General features: G+C 43.8%; 1 protein-coding gene across 1 annotated transcript in view; it reads right to left on the reverse strand.

The window, feature by feature from the left end:
- Positions 1–21,137, reverse strand: part of LOC135211189 (T-complex protein 1 subunit delta-like) — a 70,631-nt gene that overhangs the window by 46,177 nt on the left and 3,317 nt on the right. The window contains exon 2 of the mRNA XM_064244404.1: positions 9,168–9,380. Coding sequence (XP_064100474.1) covers positions 9,168–9,380 — 213 coding nt within the window. The remainder of the gene's footprint in view (positions 1–9,167; positions 9,381–21,137) is intronic.

Here is a 21,137-nt window from a genome sequence, read left to right on the forward strand (position 1 = left end):
TACAATATTAGTTTTACAATAAAAACTTCATATTGCAATACACCCCCTGAACACCTGAATAAGCCCGATTAACAACATTAATTTGGAGGTGGGGAATCAACTCTGCCCGGCCCTCCACTGTACCAGTTTGTCAGTCAATATAATTAAGCACTCACCAGACTCATTTTCTTTACCAGAATGCATTTGGAGACGAGTACCCGAGTCATCTCAAGTTCCTTTGTCCCTCGTCCCAAACTAATCTCCCATGTGTGGCCTTCTAGGCCTCCCATGTGTGGAGGGAAAGACTCTGCACCTCTACTCTAAAGGTCAAAACTCATTAGTGCAGGAGGGATACAAACCTGTTTCCTCTCAGGTGGCTATGTGCCTCACCTGAGTAGAGGAAAGCTGAAGACCTCCCATGTGGCTCTCGGCCTCTCATGTATGGAGGGAATCTGAAGACCTCCCATGTGGCTCTCGGCCTCTCATGTATGGAGGGAATCTGAAGACCTCCCATGTGGCTCTCGGCCTCTCATGGGATGTATGGAGGTGGAAACTGAAGACCTACCCATGTGGCCTTAGGCCTCTCATGTACGGAGGAGAAAGGAAAAACGTTGTGGTGTCCGTCCATCGGTGCGTCTGCAACGGTGTCTCCGTTCGTAGCACTGTCCTCTCCTGTAGTGTTGTACCTGCCTGTCTGTTCTGTGCCTGATAAGTGGAAGAATACCCTAAGATAGGCCTAGACCTGTTCTTTCCTATCTGTCCTAATACTTAGAATCCTCTCGTGATATGTCCTATCATGAATGCCTCCTACATATCCCTAATATTTGCTCACTACTCTAATACTAATTCTGATTACTGACTCGTATAAACTAACGGTTTTTTATTTCCCTAGACTCTAACTCCCGCTTGCCACGAAACGGACCTAAAGAAAACCCTTTTGTCGGACTGAAACTGAACATCCCTCAAGTAGAAAAGAAGTGAAAACCGAAACAGACTTCCAAGGTTTGCTGCCTGCAGAATCGCCGATACTGAAAATCAAAATTTCTTAAGAAAGCTGCCGAAGTTGCCATTCCCAGACCCTAATGCTATAGCTCTGACTCCTGTCAACTCTGAACTATCTGAAGCAGTTGACCTTTAGTTATTGCCTGTCGAATGACTTCCCTGAGGAAAAAGCTGATTGCGTTTTTGGAGATCGATCTAGAGGATTTTTGGGGGAAACGAATAAGGTTCTGGGTCTGGGTTTCATGTTTCTTCGTCTTATTCACGTAAGCTCTCAATGCTCTCACACCGGACATAACCGCAACTCTTCCTCGTCTCCTCCCACGAAGTCGGTCAACGCTGTAACTCTAAACGACCTGGGAAGAGGATTAGACTCTGACTCTGTCTTTGCTCTGAATTCGGGAAGGTAAGACAGGAACAGATCCTCTCCAACCCACGAGATATCTCTCGCGATGGCTTGAAGTTCCCCTATTCTTCTAGCTGTTGCTAATGCTACCAGAAAGAGGACCTTTTTCGTCAGTTCCTTCAGCGTTAAACTCTCCAAAGGTTCAAAATCTGACGACGCCAACAAACCTAAGACCATTGAAAGATTCCAGGGAGGTGCGTGAGATGGGGTCCTTGGCTTCTCGATCTTGAAAGACCTCAACAAATCATGAATCACTCTGCTGGAAGATATTTCAGGTAGATGGAAACGAAAAGTGCTACTAAGCATAGCTCTATACCCTGCAATTGACGAGTACGAGAGATTCTTCCTTTGTCTAAGAAAGAGCAAGAATTCCGCTATTTTCGGAATTGTAGGACTGGAAATGGTAGTCCCTGCGACCTGCACCAACTTCTATACATGGCCCACCGCACTTGGTATAGTCTTCTTGTGGAATTTCTTAGACAGAGAGTAAGCTGTCTAGCCACTCCTCGTGAAAAACCCGCTTCTCTTGCTGCTCGCTGGATAGTCTCCATGCAGCCAGCCTTAGCACACGAAGGTTTTGGTGGAAACCGATGAAAATGTGGCTGTCTTAAAAGGTCCTTTTTTCTGTGAGGAAGAAGTACTGGGGGCATTATTAGCATTTGTAGAAGATCCGGGAACCAAGATCTTTGAGGCCAGAAAGGAGCGATTAGGGTCATCTAAGTGTTTGAACAGTCCATGAGTTTCCTCAGTACCTGATCCAACATGCCGAAAGGAGGGAACGCATACACCTGCATCCTGTCCCATGACTGTAACATCGCGTCTGTTCCCGCTGACATAGGATCCGTCACCGTGAAAAGTAAACCGTAGTCGGTGGTTCTGACTCGTGGCAAAAAGATCTATCGGTGCTGGCCATCTTTTTAAAAGGAGGTCTACTTCCTCCTGGACCAAGGTCCATTCTGCCCCCAGAACTTCCCTTGATCTGCTCAAGGCATCTGCCACCACATTCCTTTTGCCTGCGATGAATTGTGGTAGAATCTTTACCCTGTGTGTCTCGCACCATCTTAAAATTCTCTGTGCCACTTCGTTCAGATTGAAGGATCTTGTACCTCCTTCCTTTTTCAGGTATGCTAATGCTGTGGAGTTGTCTGAAAACAAGGCCACTGTAAGATTTAACACCTGTTCTTCGAAGGTGCATAATGCCTCCTCTACTGCCCTGAGTTCCCTGAAATTTATGGACTCTCTCCGATCCGGATCCCTCCAAAGGCCCTTGGCTTGAGCTCCCTCCAGGATTGCTCCCCAACCCTGATCCGAGGCATCTGTGAACAGATGAACGTCCGGAATCGGAAGGTCTAACTCTACACCGGTGGTCAGATGATGTTCTTCTGACCACCACCGAAGATCCTCTCGGCAAGAATCGTCCCAGCTGATCACTGCACTCTTGTCCCGAAAGTCCCAGCGATTCCTGAGACATGCCTGCAAAGAACGCATCCGTAGACGAGACCGAGGAACCAGAAGGGAGAGAGAGGACATTCTCCCCAGGAGACTTAGCCATTCCGAAACTGGTTTGTTCTCCTTGTCGACCTAAACTCCTCCAGTTGGCCTAGTAACATCTCGACCCTCTCTGAGGTCGGGAAAGCCTTCAAAAGAGGCGTCTGAATCCTCATCCCTAAATAAGTCTTCTCCTGTGAAGGTACAAGATCGCTCTTGTCCTCGTTTATCCTTATACCCAACTTCACACATAAATCCAGCAAAAAGCTTGTCGCTCTTACTGCTTCTTTCTTGGAGTCCGCCTGAATTAGCCAGTCGTCCAGGTATCTTCTCATCCGAAAACCTTGACTGTGCATTATCTTTGAAACTGGAGACATCACTTTCGTGAAGACCTGAGGAGCCGTGGTCAGCCCGAAACAAAGTACCTTGAACTGGAAGGTACCCGGTGGACCCGAGAACCGAAGGAGCCTCCTCGACTCCTGATGAATTGGAATTTGGAGGTACGCATCCTTGAGGTCCACCGTCACCATCCAATCGTTTCTTCGAACTGACCTCAACACTGAAGCCACGGTTTCCATGTGGAATTTTGTACATTTCATCCCTCTTGTTGAGCTCTGATAGGTCTATAATGGTCTCCAAGACCCTGACGCCTTCTTTGTGACGAAAAATTCGACTGTAAAAACCCTGGGGTTTGGGGAGCAGGCTCTATTGCCCCTTTTTGGATTAGAGCACCTGAAATCTCCTCTTCTAAAGCTATAACCCTGATGGAATGAAATGGAGCATAACTGTGCAGACGAATTGGTGTCTTGGAGAGTGGAGGAACCGAACAAAGAGGAATCTTGTACCCCTTCTCCAGCACCTCCAAAACCCAACTGCCTGCATTGTACTCTCTCCAGTGGACGGTGAACTGAGAGAGGCAACCCCCTACTGGTATTCCCGAGAGTGGTGTCTCCTATTTGCGAAAATTCTTCTCGAAGGCTCCTGCCTTCGAGGAAGTCGAGTGAGCCGACCTCCTTCGCGAATCTAACCTTCTTTGGAGACCTAGAAGGAGAACGAGAATCTGATCGCCGCTTACCTGGAGACGACATCCTTGTTCCTTTTGGAGATCTAGCTCCTTGCGCTGCTACTCTGATCAATGCTTGTTGAGACTCCACTGTTGAGGTTGATGATACAAAATTCATCATATTGGTCACTTCCTGTTCGTTAAATAACGAACTCGTCAATGTTATTGGAGAACGGGACAAAATCCTTTTGTGTAGATCCGGGAAATGTGGGGGCAAATGACTAAGGTAAAGGTCTCGCCTTTTCTTACCAATGAATGTCGTACACCCTGCCACACAATTTGCCTGGTGTGCCAGGCCCATGGAAACTGAAGTGATGAGGTTATCAAACAGTCCAGGGTCTGAAGGAACAAAACCATCCTTCTTCAAGAACCCCATCAAGCCAGACAGAGTCCACATTGTGTGTGACAAGGCCTCCGTCTGATTCCTAAATACGTTTTCCAAGGCAGCTGCCTCCTTCAGAGAAACACTAACGAGCCTAGATGAAGCCAGAGATCTAGGAATTAACCCCTCAATAGATTCATTGAGAGGAACCCGAATCCCCGACGAAGGGTTCCCAGATACTCCATACAACGGCTTCCTTGGAGGAAGGAGCGCCGTGTCCTGCCTATTAAGTCCTACCACTGAAGCTAGTCTCTTGTCCGCCTCTTTCAGAGCTTGTTCGACTCTCCCGAACCAAGGAAGTTTGTTCGAAGAGTACACTACGGGAGGTTTAGTAGCATATAATTCCTCGAAAACTGAATGACTCTGCTGGAACGGTTGATCCTCTCCCTTTGCCTGCGGGAAAATATCCTGGATAAAATGAATCATCCTGCTGTATTCGCTGTCACGCACTTGACGCGAAACATCCTCAACAGCAGCTGTGTCTTCATCCAACTCGTCTTCTTGGATTACGTCCGAAGGCCGAGCTCGCCCTGTCATAGAAGCGGACTGTACATCTCCTAAACCTACCGATAAATTCAACCCTTCACCCCTTATACCAACTCCCTCCCTCCGCCAGCCAGAAATATTGTCAATAGGCACAGGTGGATGACGAGGCGTATCGACACTTTGCCAAGACGGCAGTGTTGTCAACAGCTCAGGTGAGCTACTGTCCCAATGACTAGTCTGGAACGCAGACTGTCTATCAGGTGCAGTGTTACCGAATGCAGACGAACTCAGCATCGTCATATTACGCGTCTCCTGTCTCGATGACGCAACAGTCGCGCTCGCTCCGCCCACCCTCTGGTTGCCAGATACTCCCGGCCAAGCAGCCTGAACACCTAAAAAATCTCCTGTCCTTACCCCTTCCACCTTTCCTGTCCTTGCCCCTGCTACCTGTGTTTGTATGTTTCCTGCCTGTACATTAGTCATATTACCTACCTGGAGTGTTGACCATCCCGCAGCTACTGTCACTCCAATACTCCTAACCGCCATATCTGGCACCTTTAGTACTCGATCCACTCTGCCTTGCGTCATAGCTAATGTACCCCGAGAACCTACGTCTACCGAAGCTTTAGAGACTAAATGGTGAATGTTACCAAGAGAAGCAATACCTGAATCTGGAAGGATATTCGAACCCAATGAACCCCCGTACGGAGGTTGATGAAAACCTACACTGTCAGTGTTGTCTCTTTGCCCTGACGAAAAACCAACGTTCATGCTTCTACCACCCCTTGCCAAAGAGCTAGCCATGTTACTGTCCGTCAATACAGTATTCCAACCTGACTCTCGAGTTGTGCGCAGTGAGCTCAAAGAACCCCCAAACCCTGCCGATATTGTCGTATCAGTCTTAGGAACGACTGAAGAGTAAGGATACATCCTGACAGATACATTGTCCGTACTATCCGACCAAATCACCTGACCACTGACACCATCCGAACAAGGAATACCGGAATCAGATGCTCCCCCCCGACTACTAGGAAAGGAACTGAAAAAAGTCGAAGAACCCTCAGAAGTAGGAAACATAGAAGAAGGAGAAATAGAAACCCCTACTGACCCAGAAGGCATAGCAGATATCAGTTCCGAAGAAGTAACAGAAAAGGAAGAAGAAGAAGAAGGAAGGAGAGAGGAAGGAAGTTGAAACATAGATTCAGAAGGGCTACATCCCTCATTCATCTTCTTTAAAGAGAGCCAATAAATTGAAAAATCTCCACCTTGAAAATCAAAACTAAGATCATCTTCAAATTCAGGAAAATTCTTAAGCACGTGATTTCTGAGTCACTGTAGTTCATCAGAACACTGCCTAACTAGAGTTCTATACCCTTGTGATAGCCCGAGAAAATTAGCATTGTACTCTGCTATATTTAGCCCTTGATCTCCCCTACCCGAAGTACTAGGATTAACTAAACCCCCGAACCGAACTAACTCGAGAAGAAGAAGGAATCTTCCTCTACGAATTTATTAGTAGACGAGGACTGAATTACATTCTTACTAATACCTTTATCTGTTTTTCCCCGGGATGATAGACCCGAGGGAAAAATACAATCCGCTGGGTCGAGCGGAGAAAGAACCCTGGTCATCTTTACTTCTGGTCTTTCTTCTAAGGCTAAAGAGATCTTTTCCTCCACACCTGGTGCTATTTTCTTATCTGTCACTTTGTCTCCTAATTCTGATATAAACTTACCATCTTTGTTAGGGATTAAAGGGGAAACTGCTACTAACTCTGCCTGCTCCGCGCCAGGGGGGACGGCGGATCCTGCCCTGTGGGCTTGCGGATCCCCATAACCCCCAGCACCGGTTAGGGCTGGTTCTGGAACAGGCAGGGGAGCTGGAAAAGAACGATTAGTACTTTCAGTATCCCTATTGCTTGATCTATCTTCACTCAGCCTTGACATAAAATCAGTAAACAGAGACGTCATACTCGATGTCAACCTACTCTCAAGTTTCTTAAAAAGCACTGTCTCTAAATCTCTATCTTGTTCTACGTTAGACTCTTCCTGCCTATGTTTACTTCTTGATACAAGACCTTTCCTATGTTTAAGATACCCTAACATTTGTTCCAAAGACCACTCCTGACATTCTACACATCTAGTCTTCACATTACATTGGACAGGCCTACAATTTACGCATAATGAGTGACTGTCGTGTCTTAGGGTACTCATCCTCTTCTTGCATTGTTGGCAAAGACGATATGTCGTTGAAGTTCCGCTCGTCGTTTTCTGTGATGTCTCCTAATTCTGATATAAACTTACCATCTTTGTTAGGGATTAAAGGGGAAACTGCTACTAACTCTGCCTGCTCCGCGCCAGGGGGGACGGCGGATCCTGCCCTGTGGGCTTGCGGATCCCCATAACCCCCAGCACCGGTTAGGGCTGGTTCTGGAACAGGCAGGGGAGCTGGAAAAGAACGATTAGTACTTTCAGTATCCCTATTGCTTGATCTATCTTCACTCAGCCTTGACATAAAATCAGTAAACAGAGACGTCATACTCGATGTCAACCTACTCTCAAGTTTCTTAAAAAGCACTGTCTCTAAATCTCTATCTTGTTCTACGTTAGACTCTTCCTGCCTATGTTTACTTCTTGATACAAGACCTTTCCTATGTTTAAGATACCCTAACATTTGTTCCAAAGACCACTCCTGACATTCTACACATCTAGTCTTCACATTACATTGGACAGGCCTACAATTTACGCATAATGAGTGACTGTCCGTTGGTCATTAGGGTACTCATCCTCTTCTTGCATTGTTGGCAAAGACGATATGTCGTTGAAGTTCCGCTCGTCGTTTTCTGTGATGTCCTGGCCGAGGATGCAGAAGTTGATGTCGTTGTCATAGCCTGTGTTGTTTCTTCTTTAGCCGAATCCATGTCTAATGATAAGGTATACAGAGCAATTCAAACCGTAATCCAAAGGAAAGCGTAATTCGTCACCAAATTTAATCAATTCAACGGTGCAAATGAAGGCCGGGCAAGACCAAAAAGAAGTTCGCTGTGGATACATCCGTACTCCACCGCGAACGATAAGTGATTGACGTGAGAGGGCAGGTGTGACCGGCCCGTGAGGCAGGGCTACCAGCGGTGGGCTGGTAAATAGGTAACGAGGGTGTTTGCCAGAAGATTGGCAACACTGATCGTTTATTTTAACCAAAGATTTGGTAAATTTTAATAAATGAGGGTTCGGGCTGGTAAGTGACCAGGGCTTATTCAGGTGTTCAGGGGGTGTATTGCAATAATACAAGTACTATCACATGTCTCAGTGCGAGAGCATTCTCGCCCTCTACACCGAGTACAAAAATCATGAGGATCAACCTCTACAGATGATCGAAAGGCGCCACACTTACGGCCCTCCACACCAGGGCAAAATCTGCGGCTGATGGGGGGGGTGAGGGGGTCTTTCCGGCTTTTGGGAATCCATTTTCACTTGCAAAATTCACTGAGAATGAAATACAAAACACAGATACGTACTTACGCAGGCTTTGTACATTCACACTGAGTAAAAGAGTTAACTACCGAACCCCCTTGTTCGAAGTTTACGACCGGTTCAGCTCCCGCTAAGTACCTTCCTATTGTTAAAGGACTGAGGGTTTGTATACGTATCAAAACAAATTATAATTATCTGCATCATACCAATGAAATTTTTCCATTACTCACAATGTCCAGTCTTCTCCATGAATGTGCCAAATGCCTTCAACCGGACACAGAAATTTCACAGAACAGAATGACTGTACAATTTGAAAATAAATATGTGTTGAAGAACATCTACTAAATTTACATCTACTCAACATAGCAACTATGTACTCAGACTCTGAAGTTGTTAGTGGTGATCTCTTGTCATCATTTTAGTTTGAGAATAACCATCCTGCTGAATACGTATAACCTTAACAATTAAAGAATGCTGACATCTCATACTCAATGAGTTAAACTACTAATTACAATTAATAATAAATGTGGCACATATTTTGTCAGTTTGTAAATACATATACATTAAATGAACAGTATTGTGTTTATACAGGTACAAATAAGAAACTTGGGTACTGAAAAACCAAAAGCCTCAACAATACACCAACCCAAGTCTCAATACAATCAGTTGTTTTTCATGAATGTATATTCAACTTAGCATGTAACCTTATGGCTTATTTATTATTAAACTTAATAATATTTATTCCACATTTAGTAATTATATTACTACATGCTGTAATGGCTCTCAACTTGATAAAAACACTCAACAATTCCCTACCAGTTTCAAATGCATTTTTGCATTGTAAATCATCTGTACCTGATGCTGTCCTTAAAAAAAAAAATGTAAACATACCTGCTAAAATGACAACACTGGTGGTGCCATCACCAGCTTCTGCATCCTGAGCCTGGGAGAGTTCCACGAGCATTTTTGCAGCTGGATGGAGTACTTTCATCTTCTTCAAGATGGTTGCCCCATCATTTGTAATTGTAACCTCTCCTTTGCTATCTTGGATCATTTTGTCCATGCCCCGTGGCCCTAGGGAGGTCTTGATGGCATCTGACACAGCTGCAAATAGAATTAACACAAATGTCTGAGACAGAAATAATGTGTACAAAGCAAGTAATGCTTAGTGTCTTTTTGGATGTCTGTTTTAATTTAAAAGCTTATGAATCCTTCAATGTTTGAAAACCTTTCAGTAATAATTCCTAATGAAACTAGATTTCAAGATTTGTAATGCAGATCTTAGAAATCAGTTGAACGTTTATCTCAATTGACAATCTATTTCTTCCTAAGCACTATAAAAATTGGGGTAAAACATTAACTGCTGCACAGCCTGATTTCCACCAGTCATCAACCAGGGCAGGTTCCTCATACGTAAATGGACATAACCTTTCCTATACCTAGCTAATGCCAGGTCCTAACCTAACCAAATCTTATCTACCTGACCTAACTTAGGGTGACATGAAGTGACCTGACCTGATGCAAGATGGGGTTGACCCCCAAAAAGGCAGTAACTTGTCCCAGTCAGCACATGGCAGGAATCATGTTGCGGACCTAAAGTAATAGTACACAATTTTACTTTAAAACCTACTAGATTTTCCTAGTTTCTAGAACTATCAACTCTTGATATTTCTTTATACTAGCCTTGCCTCACATTGCAATCCTATTTTCCATAAACAATCTGACGTGTGATTAAACACACACTAGGTACTACTAGCTAGTAAATAGGAAATAAGTACTGGGCATACCTATGCCTGGATGAAGTGTACAAGACCAAACCTCTTGTGGTCTTGTAAACTGGGAGCCTGACAGTAAAATAACCTACAATTAAAATAAAATCTTTAATAAAATGGACAGATGAAAAAATGTTTAACCAAAAATGTAAGCATTCAATTTACCTATGTGGGGTGAGCAAAAAAATACTCTAGGCTACCTACTACTAGTTTTCTCTACAAGATTTAAACAAAGTGGATATTGTCACCACGTGGTGAAAATACTTTCAACACTTATTCTCACTGCACGCCAAGTGAGACTGAGGGGAGGGGAGGGAGGTATGGTTGGTTGTTGGGTAAGGGTAGGGGTAGGGGGCCGATGATGGTTCCCTACCAGGACTAACTGCCCACAGTCTAGGTATATGTATTACGTATTTCCTAGACCACTGTTTCTTTCACTTACTCGATTCGCCCGAATCACTCATTTTTGTTAGGGTAAAATACCCCTCCTTCCCCGACCCCCACCTCTCGTTGCACATGTCATTGGGGTTTTGCTTAGACCAAAATTATCACCTTTATCAACGAAAGTTGCTTACTAAAACAACTTTCGTCTTTATGGTATCCTGACCACATAACTGAGAATGCAATTCAGAAAGCAAATGTAATTTTCTACTGACCCCCTCAGACAAGCTTGACCAGAGAGACACCCAACAATACAATAAAAATTCCACACCTGGACAAGATTAAGACGGTGACCCAGACCCTCAGAAAATCTAACCCTTTTAAATTTACCTACCCAAACACCTTAGCCAAATCCCTGATTAACGTCCAACAAAAGACATCCCCAAAGAATACAGGCGTTTACGAAATCCCATGCCTGGACTGTGACCAATCTAACATTGGATTTACAGGAAAATCACTTCCCCAGATTAATACAACATGAACGGTCAGTTAGGTATATATATATATATATGTGTGTGAGTGTGTGTATGTATGTATGTATGTATGTATGTATGTAGTATATGTATGTATGTATGCATATAATATATTATATATAATATATAGATATATAATATATATATATATATATATATATGATATATATATATATAGATATATATAGAATAATATATAGATATATATAGATATAGATATATCGATATATATACTATATATATATATATATATAGTATATATATATATATATATATATAGATATATAGATATATAGTATATATATATATATATATATATATATATATATATATATATATATATATATATATATATATATATGATAGTATATATATATAGATATATATATGTGTATTTAAATTTTATATATATTACTATATTTTAAATATAAAGGTTTTCGCCACGAAGGAAAAATGAAAAGTGAGATAGCGAAGCACTTTCGGTCTAGTGCGACCCTTTACTCAGGCACAACTGATCGTATGGGAAAAACATAGTCAAAGTAGGCTTAATATCCAAACTGACATTACAAGATTAGCAATAAGGTCGATTTCACTCTGCAGAAACAAGGAAATGCCTGAGGGCAGGATAGGCAAATTTTTAGGCAGCCACACCTATGAGGATCACGCACGTGTTCAGGAGATGATTCATCCAGAAAACAATACATTTTGAAAAAACAAGGAGGCATAAACAACTTATTACCAAGAAATTTACAAAAATGTTCCCCAAAAAATTATTAATGAAAAGACGAAAAAAAAGAATATAAATATATCGAGAGAGAGAGAGAGAGAGAGAGAGAGAGAGAGAGAGAGAGAGAGAGAGAGAGAGAGAGAGAGAGAGAGAGAGAGATAATAACTATATAAATGTGGGACTAATTAATTAGTTAATTTATTTTAAGGTCCTTCATAACCATTTTACAAATATACGGGTCCAAATGGTACAATCCCAGACTAAGATTTAGGTTGTTTTTATTAGTGATTTGTATAATTGCTGATTCCTGTAAATTTCTTGAAACATAAAATCATTAGATCTAGCAATAACAGAGGTATCGCCCCAATTAATACAATGAAATATTTCACTCAGATGGATAAACAATGCATTTGAAGCCTGGGCTGTTCTAACTGAATACATTTGCTGCTTAATAGGTACACATAAATTTTTACTTGACTGTCCAACGTAAAAAGATGGGCAATTCTTACGAGGAATTTCGTAAATAATGATGTTATTTTTTACGGGACTATTCTTAATTAGCATATCTTTAATGGTATTGTTATAAGAGAACACTACATTAACATTAAACGATTTAAATATTGATTTTATGGTGACAAATCCATGAAAGTAAGGCAAGCTAAGTACATTTTTAGGCATTTCTTTTTCATTATTAGCAACACTAAAAAACTTTTTGTAAGCTTTTTGATAACATAAATCAATTATATGAGGTGGGTAGCAGAGATCGTTTCCAATATTTTTTTATGTATTCTATTTCTTGGTCAAGATATTGTGGACTCATGATATGCAAAGCACGTAGGAACCCAAAGAAAAAATTGAAATATGTTATTGTTATTATACAATTAAGTTTGTTCATTCTTACCTGGCAGATATATATATAGCTGTATTTTCTGACGTCCGACAGAAATTTCAAAACTCGCGGCACACGCAGTGGGCGGCCAGGTGGTAGTACCCATTCCCGCCGCTGGGAGGCGGATATCAGGAACCATTCCCATTTTCTATTCATATTTTTTATTAATGCCTCTGTCTCCTGAGGGGAGGAGGGTGGGCACTTTAATTATATATATCTGCCAGGTAAGTATGAACAAACTTAATTGTATAATAACAATAACATTTTGTTCATGCCACTTACCTGACAGATATATATATAGCTGAATCCCACCTTCGGATGGTGGGAAGAGACAGAATAGGATTTTATGGGAAACTTAAATTAAGTAGATGATATACATCTTGGTTCCTTACCTGATTGCAAAGTAGACTATGTGATTACTGTCACGTAAGGCTGCTTTTGCTTAATCACAGAGTTGCCAGCCAGGTGGAGACCTGTAGTGCTGGTGCGCTCTGGATGATCTGTCAACGGGTGCGAGACCTCAGCGTGACAAGATCATCGAGGCCATACAAATGAGGGCAACGAAGCAACTGACTACCACCTGACCAACTATAACACAAACCCCTTAACACTAACTAAATGATGGGAGATCTTCACATAAGACTCACCACAACCTAAAAAAACAACGACAACCTAACTTAAACTTAACTAAGGAATAGGGAAAGAGCTACTTCCGGACCCCAATACTGTGTCCGCAGAAACGTATGGCCCCAGTGCATTACAATCGTCATAGATCGTTCTCACATCCCTTAGGTAATGTGAGGCGAAGACTGAGTGCTCCTCCAAAAGGTGCAATCAAGGATGTCCTTGATTGACATGTTCTTTTGGAAGGCAAGAGAGGTAGCGACGGCTCGTACTTCGTGCGCTTTTACTCGGAAGAGGCTCAAATCAGTCTTCTGGAAAGATGAATGAGCCTCCCGAATGGTGTCCCTTAGAAAGAAAGCCACAGCATTCTTCGATAAAGGTAACTCTGGCCTCTTCACAGAGCACCAGAGGTTACCTGAGGGACCCCTTACCTCTTTAGTTCTATGCACGTAGAACTTGAGAGCCCTTACCGGGCAAAGGACTCTCTCTGGTTCTTGGCCCACCAGACTTGACATACCCTTGATCTCGAAGTCTTCGGCCAAGGGTTCGAAGGATTTTCATTCTTCGCCAAGAAAGATGGGTTCAACGAGCAGACAGCATTGTCCCCTTTGAAGCCCATTAACTTGCTAAACGCTTGAATTTCACTAACTCTCTTAGCCGTCGCAAGAGAAGTTAGGAAAAGAGCCTTCCTTGTCAGGTTTCGAAGAGACGCTGTCTGAAGCGGTTCGAAAGTGTTCGACATAAGGAATTTCAGGACTACATCCAGATTCCATGATGGAGGTCTCATTTGAGGAACCCTTCGAGGTCTCGAAAGACTTCAAAAGGTCATGAAGTCCTTGTTGTCAGACAGGTCTAGGCCTCTGTGCCTAAAAACCGCTGACAACATGCTTTTGTATCCCTTGATGGTAGGGACCGCTAATTTCTGCACATTTCTGAGAAATAGCAGAAAATCAGCTATCTGGTTCACAGAGGTCGAGGAAGAGGAAACTCCCTCCTTTTTACACCATGCCCTGAAGGAAGCCCACTTCGACTGGTAAACAGCTCTTATGGAAGCACGTCTCGCCTGTGCGATTGCTCTCGCAGCTGCTTTCGAAAACCTCTCGCTCTGGCCAACTTTTCGATAGTCTGAACGCAGTCAGACTCAGAGCGGAGAGGTTTTGGTGAAACCTTTCGAAGTGAGGCTGTTTGAGTAGATTCTTTCCTCCAGGGCAATGTCCTTGGAAAGTCTACAAGGAAAGACATGACCTCTGTGAACCATTCTCTCGCTGGCCACGTCGGAGCGATCAGGGTTAACCTTGTCCCTTCCGAGGCCGCAAACTTCCTCATGACTTCCCCCAGAATCTTGAATGGTGGGAAGGCATATAGGTCTAGGCCCGTCCAATTCCAAAGCAAAGCGTCTACCGCGATTGCTTCTGGATCCAGGACCGGGGAGCAGTAAAGAGGAAGTCTCTTGTTCCTTGACGTTGCGAATAAGTCGACCAGTGGACGTCCCCACAGCGTCCACAGGTCTCGACAAACGTCCTCGTGCAAGTCATTCCGTCGGAAGGACTTGGTCTCGACGACTGAGGAGGTCTGCCCTGACGTTTTGCACTCCTGCAATGAATCTCGTCAGGATAGTCACCTTCTTTCTTTTTGCCCACAGCAGAATCTCTCTCGCTAGGGAGTACAACGCTCTGGAGTGTGTTCCTCCCTGGTTTTTTAAATAAGCGAGTGCTGTGGTATTGTCCGAGTTTATCTGAACAATCTTGTTTTCCAAACTCTTCTCGAAGAACTGCAGGGACAGAAAGACTGCTGCCAGTTCTTTGACATTTATATGCCAGGCTACCTGTTCCCCTCTCCAGGAGCCTGACACTTCCTTCCCCCCTAGTGTTGCTCCCCATCCTGTGATGGAAGCGTCTGAAAACAACACTAGGTCGGGGCTCAAAAGACTTAGGGACACGCCCTCTTGAAGCTTCTGAGGGTCCAACCACCATCTTAGATGGTTCTTGATAGGAATCGATATTCTCAATACTGCATTGAGATCGTCTTTGGCCTTCCACTCGTCTGCCAAGAAGAATTGGAGAGGCCTGATGTGCAGTCTTCCCAAGGAAACAAACCTTTCCAGCGAGGAAATGGTCCCCAGCAGACTCATCCATTCCCTCGCCGAGCAAGTCTCTTTCCTTAGAAAGGCTGAGATCTTTTCTAAGCCTAGCCGCTGACGTTCCTGGGACGGAAACGCTCGAAAAGCCACTGAATCCATCTGAATCCCCAGATACACGATGGACTGTGTTGGGGTCAGATGCGACTTTTCGAGGTTGACCAGAAGTCCCAGGGACTGCGCTAAGGCTAAAGTGAACTGCAAGTCCTTCAGACACTTCTCTCTCGACGACGCTCTGATCAGCCAGTCGTCGAGGTATAGGGAAACTCTTATTCCCGAAGAGTGTAGCCACCTCGCTACATTCTTCATCACCACTGTGAACACCATCGGAGCCGTGGTCAGTCCGAAGCACATAGCTCTGAACTGCCATACTTTGTTGTTCAAGACAAATCTTAGATACTTTCTTGAAAGAGGGTGGATCGGGATGTGGAAGTACGCGTCCTGCAAGTCTAAGGATACCATCCAGTCGCCCGGTCTCAAAGCTCCCAGAACAGAATGAGGCGTCTCCATCGTGAATTTGATCTTTTCCACGAAAAGATTGAGCCTGCTCACATCTAGAACTGGACGCCAACCTGACGACTGCTTTGGTACCAGGAAGATTCTGTTGTAAAAACCTGGAGACTGCAGGTCCGCGACTTGTTCCACCGCTCTTTTGTCGATCATCTGTTGAAGAAGATCGAACAAGACTTTCTTCTTTTCTCCTTGATAGGATGGAGAAAGGTCTCTGGGAGTCGTAGAAAGAGGAGGAAGTTCCCAAAAAGGGGGCCAAAAAAGGGGATCTTGTACCCCTGCTCCACGATCTTGAGGGACCAAGAGTCCGTGTCTCTCTCTCTCCCCAAGCTCCCGCAAAATACTTCAGTCTGGCTCCGACTGGTGTCTGAAGGACATGCTTTTCACTTGGAAGGCTTTGGCTTAAAGGAAGCTCTTCCTCGTGAAAAACCCTCTCCCTCGAGGAGCTGCTCTCGAGGGGGGAGCCCCACGAAAGGGCTTAACTTTCTTCGGCGGACGAACTGCAGCCGAAGAGGTTGAAGGTACGGCTGACCGTCTAGTAGACTGGGCCAAAAGGTCCTGAGTAGCCTTCTCTTGTAAGCTGTTCGTCAGGTCCTTAATCAAAGTCTGGGGGAAGAGATGGTTCGAAAGAGGCGAAAACAACAAATCCGCTTTCTGAGCTGGCGTCACCGAACGAGCTGTGAAATTGCACACAAAGCAAAGCTCTCTTTTTTAGTAAAGCTGTTCCAAAGTGAGATACGAGCTCCTCCGAACCATCCCTGACGGCTTTGTCCATACATGCTAACACGTTGGACAGCTCCCCCAGACTAAGAGATTCTGGGCTTCTCGCTTGCATATCCAGAACTCCCAAACACCAGTCAAGGAAGTTGAAGACTTCCAGCGTCCTGAGCAGACCCTTCAAATGATGGTCAGTCTCCGACGCGGTCCAAGTTACCTTGGCAGAGGGTAAAAGCGACCTCCTCTGCAAATCCACAAGGCTGGAGAAATCTCCCTGAGCAGAAGAAGGGATACGAATTCCCACTTCATCTTTGGTTCTATACCAAATGCCCCCTTTTCCACTAAGTCTAGTAGGAGGTAATGCGAAGGTCGTCTTACCTTGCTCTCTCCTTCGTATCATCCAGTCCTGGAGCTTTTTGAAAGCACGTTTTGTAGATAGAGAAGTTTTCATCTCTACAAACTCCGGGATTTTCCAGTTTTAGATGAGGAAAACTGCGAAGGAGGAGACTTGGAGCTGCGGGCTGAAATTTATCTTCAAACAAAGACCGCAAGAGTTGTACGAGGACCTTATAGTCCGAGATAGAAGGGGCTGTAGCAGGTTCCTCTTCAGCCGATTCGGCAGAATTACTTAGCTCTCCTTCTTCTCTAAACGGAAGAGGAGACCGTCTGTCAGGAGAAGGCGTCCTAATGGCGGGTCTTGGCTTTATCAAAGGACCCCTATCCTTGATAAGATGCAGCCTTAATACGGCTGTCTTCTTTATGACGCTTACTGCTCGTTGACGGTAGAGCGTCCTGATGAGGACGAGCGTCCTCAGCGCCTTCCGCAGCAGTCTCACCTGCTCGAGAAGCGTCCTTACCTTTCTTCGCTGGTATACGTGCCTGTGCACGTAAACTAGCGTCTGTGGGGAAGACTTCTTGATCAGAATCCCCAAAAACATCTTGAAAGGAGGTCTGAACGTCCTGGCGAGCTTCCTGCCAAGCGTCCTGTCTAGCGTCCTGGTGAGCGTCCTGTCTAGCGACCTGGCGAGCGTCCTGACGAACGTCTTGCCTAGCGTCCTGCCAAGCGTCCTGACGAACGTCCTGCTTAGTGTCTTGCCAAGCGTCCTGACGAGCGTCTTGACAAGCGTCCTGACGAGCGTCTTGCCCAACGTCCTGCCGAACGTCCTCGTACAGAGCGTCCTCCTCAAAAGCGTCCTGACGTAACGTCCTTCTAGCGGACGAACGAGATCGGCGAATCGCCGAAGGAGAAGCGATCGGCGAACGAGACGAAGTCGGAGAAGGCGAAGGAGACTGCTTAGTCCTCTTGACAGGCAGTCTAAGGTCCTTCCTTCGCTTAGGCTCGACTGCTGCTGGGCGAGTCCTCTGAGCCATAAGCGAGGATAGCTGGTCCTGAAGGGACAAAAGAATGTTCTTCGTCGGGGAAGAATGAGCAGAGGAAGCAGGACTGATCCTGTGATAAGACGAGGGGCGAGGGGACGCCTCCTTCCTTCTCACAGGTACAGCTACCTGTTTCTCAGGTGTACGCGCCTGTGCACGCAACCTAGCGTCCTCATCGGAGGAAATCCTACCTCTCTTCTGAGGCGGAAAGACATCATAAGCGTCTTCCGACGAAAGCGACGAAGGGACGTGAAGCGTCCTCCGCAAGAAACGTCCTCTTTAACGGACGAGAGTCTCTCCGAGCGCTCCACCCCTTGCGCGGGGAGGACGCTTCGGAGGACGAGAAGCACTCTTTCAGGACGCGTGCTCGTGCACGGTCCTTGGCAGCCTGGGACTTTGCTACATGGTCTGCCGAAGGGACGCCAGATCGGTGGGAAGCCCCCGTAACCCTCTTGCGGCTTTCGACATACCTCCTCCCTGGGTCTTGGGAGTCTGATAGAGGTCTAGGCCTAGAGGCATTATGGGGCCGATCTGACGCCCCCTCCACAACACTGGGGGCACGATCACACACTTGCACCGAGCCAGTTTCTAAGGCTTTCACTTTGTTCTCCAGAGTGCGAAGAGACTCCATAATCATAGAGAGAGCATTCGCTTCTCCCGACACAGAATCAGAGCCGAAGGCAACACAGGTTTAGGGGTTGTAAACACTACAGGTGTTAGTGCAGGAGAGATGTTAGTCTTACCTTTGGAAGAACCACTCCTTGAGGAAGACCTCCTGATCCTATCGCGCTCCAATTTAAGGCGATAGGACTCATATACTCTCCATTCATCATCAGTCAATTTCTCACATTCATTACACCGATGATCAATCAAACAATTAAGCCCCCTACAACTCATACATACTGTGTGGGGGTCTACCGATGCTTTCGGTAGCCTCACCTTACAATCAGCCCTCACACACACTCTGAAACTCACAACACTTGATCCAGACATATCTTATAGAGAAAAGTCAATCCAAAATCAAAAAACGGTCCACTATCGCGCATGCCAATTCAACAATCCAATTCAATACCAAAAAAATCAATCAGATACTTAAAAGCGAGTCAATTTCCAAAAAATCCTGAGCAGAGGTCTGTAAACAGATGTTTACCGACCGGCGACAGAAAAAAATATGAATAGAAAATGGGAATGGTTCCTGATATCCGCCTCCCAGCGGCGGGAATGGGTACTACCACCTGGCCGCCCACTGCGTGTGCCGCGAGTTTTGAAATTTCTGTCGGACGTCAGAAAATACAGCTATATATATATCTGTCAGGTAAGTGGCATGAACAAATTTAATATTAAGATGGTGGCCAGAATAAAAATGTACATATGTTAAATTATTTGTGGGTTTTCTATAAATACTGAATTTACATTGGAAAGATTATCTATGTACCTATTAATACATCTAGGAAAGAGATGACATTGTTATTTTCAATTTCAACAGTGAATTTTATGGATGGCACTAAATTATTCAATTTAGACAATAAATCATTTACATAGATATCAACAGGTAAAACTACTAAGATGTCATCTACATATCTGTACCATTTTAAGGGGACAAGTGTGATATTCGGGAGTTGTCTTTAAAAAAAATTCCATATATACCTAAGTTTGAAAGGAGAGGTAATAAAGGGTTACCCATGGCCATACCAAATATTTGTTGGTAATATTCTTCATTAAAAATAAATCTGCAGTCACAAATACATAACTTGATGAAATTATGTGACTAACGGACATAGGCAATTCTTTGTACTAGACCCTAGTGATATCTTTGTCAGTTTTGATGTATGTTCCTCGTTTACAAAAGTCCCTATTGACTCTGTGCTAGAATATTTAAGTAATGAACTTGTATTGCATGAATTGCCTAGCTAGTATGTTCCACTGCATAGTATTTTTATACACCTATAATTATATTATTATATATATAATATAAAAAATAATATATATATAATATATATATATATATATATATATGAATATAAAATCTCTCCCAAGCAATGGCAGTGAGAATAATTGACATTTTTTTCATATATAGGGGGAAACATCACAACAGGCCAACCCTCATCACGGTAGACGGGTCTTATTCACTCGATATTTAATTGGTGAAACATGAATACAATTGCAACTCTAAGCATACCATTTAAAAGACTGAAGTTTCGTCAACTATATGATATATGAAAGCCCCATACGAACTAAAATAAGCATGTGAGCTCTTCGTAAAATATGTTTTCAAGGCAGTTTTTAAATCCAATATGGCGGCTACGTTTTTTCATGGACGGTTCTCATCAGTGACGGACACCATCTTTCCCCAGCCTTCCCAGCACTCATTTGAACAATGTTAGCGTATGTATGTAACGTTTATTGATCTTACTCAAGATTGCAGTTGTAATCAGCACAATAAAACAACATTTTGTTGCCTATATTAGTGAAAGTATGAAACTTGTTATTCCCGGGGTTATGTTGGAACTGATTCATTCTTACCTTGTAATCGGCGGTTTTTATCCTTACTGCCATCACAACTGAAACTCCACAGTGCTTATTTGATTGTTATTATACACATTTTGGTCTCAGTTCACTCCACATTGCACTTTAAACCCGTTGCTGTTCCTGGTTTCTAAGCGCGCGCCATAAACACAATTACAAACAGCAGACGACGACAGACGACGAAACTGCAAAGTTTTATTCCCTAAACTGTTTACTTTACTCGTTATTTAGTTTAAATTTACATTGTTATTTAAAAATTTTGATTTAATTCATGTATATTATCCCTTTTTTGCAACCAAATTACCCCGAAAAATTACAGATATTTCTAACGTAGATAAAATCAAATGTTTCTAACGTTTTCGTACATCTGGCTGCCGAAAACCATAGAGGAACGAATACGGAAAAAGTGCATAGAGGAACGACAACGTTTTTTTTTTTTTTTTTTGCTTTTTTGTTTTTGCTAGCACTTTTCATTGATTTCAGTCTTTATTAGTATTTTGAATTTCTTAAATAATCGTATGCCAGAAATAAATGTAACCTTTAATGTTTGCATGCTAAGAATGGCAAAATCATCGTTGCCACATTAGTGGAGGCTTCACACATACGCCGTTCCATTATCCTGTTAAGCGTCCGCCCCTGATGAGCTCGCTGCTAACGTACCGTCACGC

The sequence above is a fragment of the Macrobrachium nipponense genome, chromosome 4 (assembly GCF_015104395.2).
Source record: "Macrobrachium nipponense isolate FS-2020 chromosome 4, ASM1510439v2, whole genome shotgun sequence".
NCBI lineage: Eukaryota > Metazoa > Arthropoda > Malacostraca > Decapoda > Palaemonidae > Macrobrachium > Macrobrachium nipponense.